This window comes from Staurois parvus, unplaced genomic scaffold, assembly GCF_062004578.1.
Source record: "Staurois parvus isolate SC_StPar_1 unplaced genomic scaffold, SC_StPar_1.0 ptg000158l, whole genome shotgun sequence".
Classification (NCBI taxonomy): Eukaryota; Metazoa; Chordata; class Amphibia; order Anura; family Ranidae; genus Staurois; species Staurois parvus.
The window spans coordinates 457,053-469,907 of NW_028317954.1; the positions used below are offsets into that span (position 1 = coordinate 457,053).

The 12,855-nt window shown below is 40.7% G+C and overlaps 1 protein-coding gene across 1 annotated transcript in view; it reads right to left on the reverse strand.

Moving 5' to 3' along the window:
• MYO1H (myosin IH) overlaps positions 1–12,855 on the reverse strand; it is a 142,034-nt gene that overhangs the window by 82,722 nt on the left and 46,457 nt on the right. The window contains exons 11-15 of the mRNA XM_089675765.1: positions 12,093–12,160; positions 7,374–7,479; positions 3,110–3,190; positions 1,980–2,071; positions 1,426–1,520 (exon numbers count right to left, since the gene is read on the reverse strand). Of these exons, the coding sequence (XP_089531891.1) occupies positions 1,426–1,520; positions 1,980–2,071; positions 3,110–3,190; positions 7,374–7,479; positions 12,093–12,160 (442 nt within the window). The remainder of the gene's footprint in view (positions 1–1,425; positions 1,521–1,979; positions 2,072–3,109; positions 3,191–7,373; positions 7,480–12,092; positions 12,161–12,855) is intronic.

Consider the following 12,855-nt stretch of genomic DNA (forward strand, 5'->3'; position numbering starts at 1 on the left):
ATCAACAAGACATTTTTGTCCACACAACTGCCAGTCACTGGATATTTTCTCTTCTTTGAACCATTCTCTGTAAACCCTAGAGATGGTAGTACGTGAAAATCCCAGTTGATCAGCAGTTTTTGAAATGCTCAGACCAGCCCGTCTGGCACCAACAGCCATGCCACGTTCAAAGTCACTTAAATCCCCTTTCTTCCCCATTCTGATGCTCGGTTTGAACTTTAGTAAGTCATCTTCACCATGTCTGTATGCATAAATGCATTGAGTTGCTACCATGTAATTGGCTGATTAGCAAATTGTTTTACCAAGAAATTGAACAGGTGTACCTAATAAAGTGGCTGATGAGTGCATATCTGGCATGAATATTGAAAAGAACGTTCTTTGAAGGGCTGGTTCACACCTGAACACTTGCAGGACTGCGTTCAAAATACACTGCCTTTGTGATCAATATAATGGGAATGGCAACCCAAAGGCGGTGTATTTGCAGGCACAGAATTTCCAGGTACCACAGTACCATGTGATTTGGTGTGGTGCATTTTCTTAAAAGTAGTGCATGCACCCCCTTCTCCAGATTCTAGTACAACTTCTGCCCATTCAGATCAATGGGCTGCAAAATAGCACTGCATGAGAACATTCAAAAGTCACAAAGGAACATGTGACGCCATGCATGCCAAGCTCCCCAGGCCCACTGGCACACCCAGGACAAACATGGCAGGTGCTGCCGGGTAGAGGGAAGGGAGCCAAGTCCACTCTCCTCCTTTCTTCTTGCTAACCCAGAAGTGACATTTAAAACATCCTTTCCGGGTTCCCTTGTCAGTTTCCCCAGCCTATATAGCTGGTAAAGAATCTAATACAGTGTGAACTGCACTGCATTAGATTCATTGGCAGGCAGGCAAAACATGTCTCTTTAAAGAGAACCTGTCATAAAAAAATCATCACATAAAGGACTTTGTGTCCTCTATATGATGAAGAAAAAAGTTAAGAACATTGTTTTTAAAAATTGGAAAAAAAATTAAAGTTACACCCAAGCATATAAAATATCCCCAAAAACTTTTTAAGTCCCCCACCCACACACACACACAGTCTCTCACATACGAATGTAAAATCACATATTTACGATATAAATGTTTGTTGCATATATCACCAGAGCTCTTGTGTAACTCTAAATGGATACCTGATGTATTTTTTACTGAACTACCTGAATTACCTTTGCACTAATATCGAGTAACAGAAAACTGGAACTGCCACAATTGTATGCTCTATGGTTTCTGCTGTCAGAAAATACAGTATATAATATTTTAGGGGGTTGATGAACTCTTCAGGGTTAAAATTTTTTTCTAAACATGTGTCAACAATGCAAAAACAGACCTGACAGCAAAAGGTTTAAAGAAAACAAAACAACTGCCGATGATAAAAATATATACTTACCCACAGTACAGTATGTGACCTCCCCTGCATAGTGAAGAAGTTGGAAGTCTACCCAGTCAATAGACTTCCTTGCCCCAGGGCCTGCAAGCTTGCGGCTGTAAAAAACAAAGCAGATGATTTGGAAAAGAGGATAATTATATTCACTATCCCATGCAAAGTACAGCTACTTGACAGAGCTAGCTACTGGGCCAGTCCTGACATCAGCCACAGATCACCTAGGCTGAATCATGTCATCAATAATGATGTAGGTAGCCACAGAACATCACTTACATAATCTTTAGCTATATTTTAGATTTTGGAAAGACCAGTTAAAGCAGATATATACTAAAAAAAAAATTAAGATTTGGTATTTTATTTGGAATATCTAGAAATGTTTATTGTGGCTAAACAGTACCCTAAAAAGTCCTGACTTTGCCAGGTAATGTTGCCTAGGCGCACTTTTTGAATGCATACAACATATGTTTTTTTATTTACTAATATGTTGTACATTGTTACTTTATAAATTCTAATACTGTATATAATAAAGCTACCAGCTTTGAAAACATGACACTTACGTTAAGAAATGAGGATGGTCCCCAACCTTCTCTTCCAACTTTGCTAGAAAGCTGAGGTCTGTGGCTTCACCAGGCCGCAAACACTCCTCATCCTGCAGTGGAAAAAAGAAAAAATGAACAAAGAAAAGAATCTACTCTACAAATTTCATTTTTACCTATATGACCTAAAGACTTGTCTAGTAGTAATGATATTAGTCTTTTATCAAAATCAAAGGAGTATGGGAGGAGTTCAAGTACCTGGAATACCCCTAAGTGCAAGAATATTATAAATGGGAAACATGACATTTTTATATGTTAAAAAAATCTGAAGAATATATTTTAAAAAATATATATTTTTAGAAATATATTTTTTTAAATATATTCTTCAGATTTTTTTTTAACATATAAAAAAGTAATTTTAACAGACATTTTTACATATATTTGTAAATGCATTCCAAAAATGTAGATTTGTATTTTTAAAGACATACAGTATATTTGAAATGTATTTTTAATCAAAATGCATATCAACACGCAGTGTATATATATATATATATATATATATATATATATATATATATATACATATAAATATATTTGGGAAGAATATTTTTAAAATATAGTTCAAATATATTTTTCTTCCATATGGGTAGGAAACTGTGTTGGGCTTTAAGCAAAACCTAGAATGTAATGGAACACTTGGACCCCTATGCTGTACAGCTGTTACATGTGAATGCCTCCCTATGAAATTCTGGATTTACTCTTGAATACTCAAATTCATCTAGAAACATAGATTGCTGTATTCTCAAAATTGTTAGAGGAAAGCTATACTGATAGATGTTTGGGGCTGCTTCTGCTGAGCTCCTTCAAGGAATAATTGTTCCCTAGCTGCCTTTGGTTTGAATTCTTCTTGAAACACTGATGTAGAAGAAGCATTCAAATGATAAAGTCAGTGTGAAGTCAAAGTTTCTGATATGCATACTGGTTCCTAAGAATTTACAGAAACCCTTGTACCAGCATGATGGTTAGTTATCTAACATTTCCAGCAGTAGCTGCCTACAAATTCTTTCCTGTACATGAAAACACGTATAATTTTTGCACAATTTCATAAATGTATTACCTTTACAAACAGCTATTCTAAAATAACAATTTACCATTATTGCAATTATTCCTTTGTGTTTTTCTTCAATTAAATCACAAATAATCTTGTTGTCAAAATATTGGACTGTCTCCCACTAATCAGGAAAAAAACAACATTGTGAGTTTATATTAATATAATAATAATGTAAAAAAATTTTAAATATATCATTCACCACCTTTTCAGAATAACTGTGTACAGATTAGATAGATAGATAGTTGGACACTGCAAGAACCACCTATAAGGCTCCATGCACACTGGATGTTTTAATAACGCTGGTAGCGTTAGCTGTGTAAAGTCACATTAAAAATGCAAGTTTTTCAGTTGTTTTAGCAGTTTTGCATTAGCGATTAGACGTGTTTTGTTGCGCTTGCGTTTTTTAGCTTTTTTTTACAAAATGAAACAAATTTTTTTATGCTCAAAAAAAAAGTCCAAAAACACTGATTTGCCACATTTTTCTGGTTTTGATGCATTTTGCAGCATTAGAGATACCCACTAATTCTAGGGTTTTTCCAGTCAAAATTGCTGATTACAGCCTATGTGTGCATGGGATAACATGCTGGGGAGTTTACTGGCTGTAGAAAAAAAAGACACCAAAAGCCAAAAACAGCCGCTGTAAAAACGACCAGTCTGCATGAGTGCTAAATGAGCTGCATTACATTCAACTGTAAACAAAAAAGTTATATTAATCTTTCCTGTGTACAGTATATAAAACATTCTGAATATGCTCATAAACATGAAAGAATGGTCAGAAATGCAGGCATGACTAATGCAGGCCATACATGGTTTGAATTGTGAACGATTTTCGTACTAAAATTGGACCTCAGAATAATCAGCCGATTTTCACTCTGTTAGTGGGGTAATGGCATCGGCCGATTTTTGTGGTTCCTCCCTATTTTGTTATTCAGGCATGCTGCAAATTCGTGAAAAACTACCGATTTTCTAAATCATTGGTGGCACCATCGGATTACAGAACAAACAACGTTTCGATTTTCAGGCGAAAAATCGTTCGGAATTCAAACCATGTATGGCCTTAGTCAATTTCGATAAAGCCAATGTAAATGATATTTGCTGATATTTGCTGCTCATGAGTTGCTGCTTCTCTTAGCAGTTCTTCTCTACTCAATCCAATCATCAGATTATAGGTCCATGTCCATTAGGAAGCAGGAAGTGATTGGAATGTGTGAGTCAGTTTTACCAGAACAGGTAAAAGAACTCTGTATAAAATCCTAGCTAAACTTAAAATAATAATTTGAAAATATTATAGAATATAAAACTGAATTTTTGTATTACAGTTTGGCCATTTTGGCGAAGTGAATTGGAGTCAAAAAGGAAGTTTAAGCAGAACTACAGAGCATCTGAGCACCACAAAGCAAAAACAGTATTTAATTCATTTTTGATATTCAGAGCCATCCATCCATCCATATCTCCATGCTTTATTTTGCTGAGAAATCACTTTGACAACCCCCTTGTATTTGTTTCTGTGGCCATCTTGAGTAAGGGCAGATGATTCATGTAGCATTTACTTCCTAGAATCCACCTGCCTGTAGCTCAGGCATGTAGGCAGGAGGGTGTGTTTAGCTGAGAAAACCCCACTTCCCCTTCTCCAGATGAAAGGCAAAAAAAGGTGTCATCTCATGCAAAACAATACAGTTTCTGGACCATATTGTGGTGGTCAGGGGAGCATCTCCTGTGCTGGCCAACACCTAGGCTGTATGGGATTTGTTGGTTCCATAAACATTAACTGAACTTCACACTTTTCAGGGGGTTGGTAGGGTAGCCAGATTGCAGCTCCCCTTACACAATTATTGTGTGGAGTAAAAGTCCACTGATTAAACTGTCCGTGAATATACTCCAGCAGGCTTCAGCTGTCAGTTTAGTGTGTCTGTCAGGAATCTCATACTACAAGTGCTAATTCTCATGCAGCAAGTTCTCATGTCTGTGTGCATGTGCAGTTGTGAGCATAGAAGCTTTACAAGATGTGCAAGGACATGAATACGTACGAGTAGGTTCTGTTTAGTCATCGCTATTTAAGCCAATTCCACTGTGTTCTCACTGTGGTGGAGACATCCTTTGATACTGGTATTCTTTTGTGTTCATAGAGGACTTTTTCAAATTTGTTATCAAACAGCTGTCACCATGGTCAAGCTCTTTTGGACATATGTGGTACAACCAACTCAAAAGAGTTTGAGTTGTATTTGTAAGTTGCAAATCACTCCTTACCATCCACAAGAAATATATGAGAGCTTTTTAATCAGACTCTGCTAGGTATGATTTGTACACTAGAGCAGCAGTATCATTAATGATGGCCTCAGCATGTCGGCGGTGTGGTTTGGGCCTACAACCAAACACTTTAAAAGGCCTCATAATATTCACCATTTTTTCTACTGTTTGACAAAGTAGTCGCTTACCTGTGGATCTGCTCTATAAGAGAGATGGTGCTAGAATGACATCTGTAAGCGCACATTATATAGCTATTGAAAAAGTGCCTTTTTGACAAATATTTCCTTTTCTACCTGAACATAGATATTGTATAGTGCAGTGTTTTTTCAACCTTTTTTTCAGGCAAGGCATCCTTTACAATTCGGCACAATCCCGAAGCACCCCTTAAAATTGTGTACAATCTTGGGGCACCCAAAATGTATAAAAATTAAACTAATAGCTTTTTAAATTGACCTCAGCCCAGACAGAGAGGGGCAAGGGAGGGGCAAGTAAAGATGCTGTGCAGGTGCCTGAGGTCCTGCTTATCAACTAATGACATCATTGGTTTTTTATGTTGGCAGTGGCTAGACAGTTGTAATGTTGCACAGTGAAAGCATGTGGCTTTGTGTAACTAAGAGGCAGGCTTGATCCACTTGCTGGCTTGTATACAGTTTTTGGGCAATGTTTAGGCATTTTGTCAAGGCACCCCTGAAGAAACCTGAAGGCACCCCAGGTTGCCTGGGCACCCAGGTTGAGAAAGGCTGGTATAGTGTATAACTAGCAAAATTTGTAATGCCATTGGTGTAAACTACATTATTTCTGTGATAATTCAAATTCTGCAATACAAATAATGTTTAGGTGTCAATGTGTGTTGAATCCTCTCATCTCTTGAGTACACTGGTTAAGCCCCGCTCACAATGGAGGTTTGTGGCCTTTGCAACCTGCGAGAGGGATGACCGTTTGGGTATGGCAATGGCAACCTGGGGAAGGGAGGTTGTGGTTATGGGTGGAGAGCTGAGGTTGTGGAGGAGGGTCTGCTGGGCAGTAGGCTTGTGGCAGAAGCTTGTGGTTAATTTTATGGCACCCTGTGCAGGGGAAGAGTATGTGACTGTGCCCATGGCATTCATAGCAAGGCCTAGTAAGTGCTGAAGAGGGACTTGTGGGTGTCTCAATAGAAGCCTGGGCAGTAGAGGAGTTTGTGGGTACCCTGGAGAGGAGGAGTTTGTAAGTGTCACCATGGAATCCAGGTCAAGGAGGGACCTGTGGGTGTTGCAATAGCCATTTGGGCCATGGTAACTGTGGCAGGTGCTTTTGGGTGTAGCAATGGCATATCAGAAAGGATTGTTAGAGTATTGACATAGTATCTTTGGCAGGACAGGAGCTAACTATCTGGGTTTGTGAATGGTTCCATCTCATTTTGGGTGATTAACAGTGTAGAACAGCCATTGTCAACCAGGGTTCCTGGTTGCTAGGTGGCCCTTGAGCTGTGGCTAATTGGCCACTCATTTGATGGTGCATGCATAATTTGGAGGCCAATTGCATGACACCATCTATCTATTTAGCTGTCTGCGCACTGACCACCACTGACCCCCGATTAACTGTTTTTTGCAGGGGTTCCTTGAGGAATATTATTTCAAGGTTTACTCTAGGATAAAAAGGTTGAAAGACTGGTTTAGAGGCTTGTGAGTGTGTCTATGGCACTCTAGGTAGGGAGGGAGTTTGTGGGCCCACTAAGTGAAGAGAGGGGCTCCGACTTGGAGCTGCACGCAGGCAATCTATACAAGTGGATGTAGATGGAGTGGCTGCATGGAATCCGAATGCAGACAGTATGCGTTCAATTCATGCTTCCACTCCTTCACACATGTCAAATTTTTAAATGCGGCTGTGTCCATACAGCTGCTATGTCTCCATCAATGTGTATAAGCTATCTGTTTGCAACACCAAGGCAGGATGCAGACATAGAAAACAGCAGCTCAAAGTGCAGGATGGGTTTTAATGGCTGTCTAAATGAGCGCAAGAACTCCAGCACACAGGGAACATCTTGTTTTCTATAAATTAGTAAATTATTTTTTCAGTACCTCAATTCCCTCTGTTTCATATTCCTCTTGCTCTGTCTTGAGTGTCATAGAAATGAAGAGTTGCTGAAGTTTCTCATTACAATAATTAATGCAAAACTGTTCAAAGCTACAAACAAAGAAACACGATTACGCTTTGATTAGAAATCACAAAACCTTCCAAAATAGTTTTGCTAAGATATGGGATAGGTGGCTAGTACCTGCGAATGAGCACGTTTTGTTTAGGATACTGTGCGGTGTGGTGGTGGAAGGTCAGGAGCAATGGATACTATGCACCTTCTGTCCTTCTAGGGGTTTTTCATCTATGTGTGCCTTATAGTTTTGCCACATCTGTGGCGGGCCTCCATTTGAGTTTGATGCGCCTCTCTGTATTATACGTCTCCTAACTGTATTGGTGGTACTGCTTACATGTACATAGGTTTATAAAGGTATAGAACAAGAGTGACGGGGAGCCCAAAAATAACTCAGTGACCCTTAAGGGCAGAGTGCTACATAAACGTGAAAAATTGGATGTAGTGTGATGTAAACGGAAGTAAGTCTGTTTACTTTCGGTTGCCGATAGATCAAATATGGGTCCCAAAAGCTCTGGTTTTTAAATTAAGTTCCGCACTGAATGCACACAGACGCAACAAAAGTGACATCTGCCCCATTCTGCTTCAGAATAGCAGGAGACCTGTTCACAGATCTCCTGCTAAGCAGACCAGGTAGCATCCACCTAAGAGAGGTCATAGATAAAAATTCTGCTCCTCCAAATATAGAGCACAGTTAGTGAGCATTATCACCCTAGGACAGGAAGTGTGTTACTAGCAGAATCACCTGGTGAAAAAAAAATAAAAAAAACAAAAATAGAAGCCTGACAAAGAAGATTATTGCAACCATCATATTTAAAGCTAAGGTTTAGGTATGATATATATATATACAGTATTTTCTGGCATATAAGACTACTTTTTATACTTAAAAATATACGCCAAAAAATGGGGGTCATCTTATACGCGGGGTATAAAATGTGAACCTTCAGTTTGTTTGGGTCAAGCTGGCTGGATGTGCGGTAATGTACACACAGTATACAGTATATATGCAGCCCGCTGGATGTGCGGTATATACCATATACTGCGCTGAGCCAAGTGGTTTCAAAACCTACTGCTACGTCCCTACTGTAATCAGCCCGCTGCATGCGTGTATGTACGGTAGCTGAGGCTACATACGGTATACGCTGGGCTAATCACGGCGAGCGATGTATTCTACTAATGAATACAAAGCCTGCACGGATTGGCTGAGGTTGTGACATCACCAGCCCACCTCTCTGACTCTTTGTATTCATTAGTAGAATACATCGCTCGCCGTCATTGGCCCAGCGTATACCGTATGTAGCCGCAGCTACCGTACATACACGCATCCAGCGGTCTGATTACCGTAGGGACGTACCGGTACGTTTTGAAACCGCTTGGCTCAGCGCAGTATACGGTATGTATCGCACGTCCAGCGGGCTGACAGATTAATCTGTCATAGGGACATTTGTTTTGAGCCAGCTTGGCTCAGCGCGGTATACTGTATGTTTTTATATGGTGTTGCCTCGGAAGGGGGGTAGGCTTATACGGCGAGTATAGCCCAAAACCGATGTTTTAACTGGAAAATCAGGGGATCGCCTTATACACCCAGTCGCCTTATACGCCGGAAAATACGGTATATATATATTTTTTTTTTGCATAGGTACAGTGGTGCCTCATACCAGACCAATCCCTATATAAGCCACAAATCATTGCAGTAGTTGCTGCTACTACAACGATAGCAGACGTCTTTTGGGCCAAGTGCCTGTGGGTTCCATTCTGCACAGTAACAACAGGTGGTCACTCGCTCGGTAGTCAGAGAAAGCCTAGTATTTTTTTCAATGCATACAAAGTATTCTGTGAATGGTGGTAGTGCCAAGCAAGTGAACCCCTATGGTTCCTATGCAGAAGGCAGCTGCTGGGCACTGGATCCAGAAAATTCCTGATATAACTGTAGTAGGGGTGACTACTCCAGCGACTTGGCTTACAAAGGGATCAGTCAGGTATGGGATATACTGTACATACTTACACCGGACAAACTATGACACTGCCAGGCGTACTTTAGCTTTAATTATTTTAATAAATTAATTTACATTCAAATTATGGGATCATTTAGGTACCCTAGCAGTGTTGTTTTGTTTGTCCTAACCCCTGTTGCTGTCACTTTGCCTGGATATTTTGGTCTGCATGTATATATATGGAGTGTAGCACCCTTCTAGTTCACTAGGGGGAGCTAGCTGATTATTTTTCAGTTAGAAGGGCTGAGTAAGCAGCCTGAGGAATAGTCAGCAGGGTCAAATTTGGGTCAGGGCTGAGAGGCTCTGCAGATCCGTTTCTTGATACCTTTCCTTGCTGTAGAATTTTGGAGAAGATTCTAGAAGCAGTGGGTAGGAGTGAGGAGGAGCTGGTCTGCACTGTTAAGGGATTCTGACCAATCCCTAAGCAGGAGGCATGGGGTCAGGACAGCCCTTAAAAGTGATTGAGCCTGCTCAGTAGCAGGAGAGTCCGGGCGGAAGATGCGAGGAAAGCTGAAATGCAGAAGCCTGGAAAGGGGCCTACCTACAGGCTGGGTCTTATACAGGAGGATTGCTTAGCCTCACTGGCCCCTAAAGTGAGGACCACCTGTGGAGCAAGGAAAGGAGCCAGCCCAGCAGAAGGACTGAAGGCAGACACCTATCTACATCAGCTCACAGGAAAGAGGCTGAGTGAGCAATCCTATACCTGCTGGGCCAGTTAAAGGGAAAAGAGCACTCTGATGGGAAACTTGATTAGCTCCTTATCTAGGACTGTTTCATTTTAACGTGGCAGGCACTGAATTCCCTTGCTCAGGGATTCCTCCAGACAGCTGGATAGAAGAGAACTATCTGGGGTTTGGGGTGATACACCAGGAGATACTGAAGAGCTCTCCAAGAAGAGAAATCCTTTTTTATGGACTGGTACATAGTTGCCAAGAAGTTTGTCCTCAGTTACAGTTCCCTTGGGCATCCCATATACCCCTTACCATATCCAAGTTAAAATCCCCTAATAAAATCCAAAAAACAAGTGCAAGGACTGTTTATTGTCTCCTGTATGCAAGCTGGAGTGCAAGTCTGAAGAAAATGTGTGTTGCCTGGCTGTACGGGACTATAGGGGGACCCAAATCTCTAACGACTCCTAACAGGGTAGTGCTACATGGTGTAAATAGAAACATGAAATAAAAGAGGTAATTAATGAATAGCATTGTATGTACTAAGCACATACAGTCATCAGAATACAAGTATTTTGGCAAAAGTGGTCTTTAAAGTGGTTGCATATACTCAGTGAAGTGACTGGTCTCAAGTGATAGACATAGATTAATCCATTGCTCCCACATAAATTATACCTGTTTATCTACAGCTGTCTTTCCCCTACATTCCTTCAAAGTGCAGAGAGAGAGATCCTGTGCAGAGCTTACACAGGATCTCTCAGATCTGAAAATAAGGGGGCAAGCAGCTGCAGTTACACAGTGTACAAGAGTTCTGAGAGCTGTTTGGAGGGAAGGGTACCCCCCCCCCCCCTTCACACAGCACACAGGAACAGACCTGAGGTAGTCAATCTGCTGGAGCTCCCTTCCCTGTCACAAATTTTCTCTTGGTGTCCAGAAAACATGTCAAAAGTGACTCTTGCAGATAGCAGAGGAACAAGGCAGCAGACAGAAATGACAGTGCTCTGGATTGATATAGGTCCACACAATAGAGGGATATGCTTTGTTCATATTTCATGTCTAAGGTTTACAACCACTTTAAGTTAAATAAACATATACTGTTAGCTTATCCAAGGATGTGTCCTTAAGAACAACAAATTGGAGACACCTGCCCATCCTTATAGAGTAACTCCACTCTCGTTGAGAAAAAAAAATTCCCTACTGGGTTATCTATGTACATTACAGAGTTTTTAACAAACTTTGTTACACATTCCTAACATTTGTTATTCTGCAGAAGTAGATGTTTGTTTGTCTGTGTCAATGTGCAGAGTGAATCTGTATGGGAGTGACTTCATAATTTTCTATCAGCTGCTGCACTTGCAAGGCTCGAAAGAGGAAGGTGGCAAGGTCTGCATGCCGTTAGTTGTGATTTCCCTTTGGGAGTATCTCACCAAAAATGACATTTTGTTGCAGGGATGCTCAACATCTGCCTTGTAACTCGTGCAAACTTCTGGAAAAATCAGTAAGCCAATCACACAAGCAGGAAATTACATATCTGGGGGCCTTCTGTACACCATCAGTGTACAGAACGCCTCCATGTAGCCATTCTACATTGCATTTTTCAGAAAATGAGAACACTGTAGATTGAAAAAGAAAGGTACATTTTAATAACATTCAATTATAATTGACTTGTGTTACAATTGTATATGCTATATTATTTTTTTTATATGCTAATTTTTTTCCCATGAAAGTGAAGTTATCATTTAAGTGCACTAAGACCTAAAAATAATTATCCTGCAACTTATTCAATAAGAAGCAACGCAGATGCAATTACTATCTCCTCGACAATTTTTGAGGAAAAGATATGAAATGTTTGGTTCTCCAATAAGTTGTTAAATAGTATCTCTTCTAATATCATTACTGATGATTATTGAACCTTGTGCGATCATGCTATCTGTGCAGGATAAGATAATTTCTGGGCAGTGGTAGAGTTATCCAAGAGCAGAGTTTTACCTGTTGGATTCAAACACTTCAAAGCCATAAATATCTAAAAGTCCAATGACGGTTTTCTTTGGTGGCTCCTGTTAAACAGTACAAATTTACTGACATTAGTAATACTGTCAGTTTCTAATTCAGATCAACAAACAGAGAAACATAATAAGTAAAATGCAGAACTCTTACATTTATTCACGAAAATAAAGAGCCTTTGCCATATATCAGCTAAGTCCCTGGTGCCCAACATGAAGCACAAAGGGCAGCAGGGGCGGACTGACAACTCATGGGGCCCCCGGGAAATTGGGGATCATGGGGCCCCTGTGCCCTTGCCCAAACTCAAAAAAGCCTATGAAAAAGGTACCAGGGGCATCTCATGGGGCCCCCTACTGACCCCGGGCTCCCGGGCAGTGCCGAGTTTACAAATGGTCGGTCCGCCCCTGATGGGCAGCATGGTGTGCTTTAGTGCAGGTCTGTGGAAAAGGATTGGTAATACTCACACAGGAGCCATTGTCTGGTATCCTGTATCAGTGGAAACAAAACCACATGCTTGTTAGTACAGGAGTCATTACAGTAGGGACTTGCTTCTGTATAAGTCCCCTGGACATATCTTCCACCATCAGACTTCTCTTTTGGCCTTCTGACCCTGAAAATTGCAGCTTTCTCTGCCTTGCTCCCCCACGGTCTTACCACTCCTCTGCTGGCTGTGTGCCCCACCAGTCACAGACTGCTATTTTTCCTGTCTTCCCTTGTCATGTGACATATGACATGACCAGAGCATAGG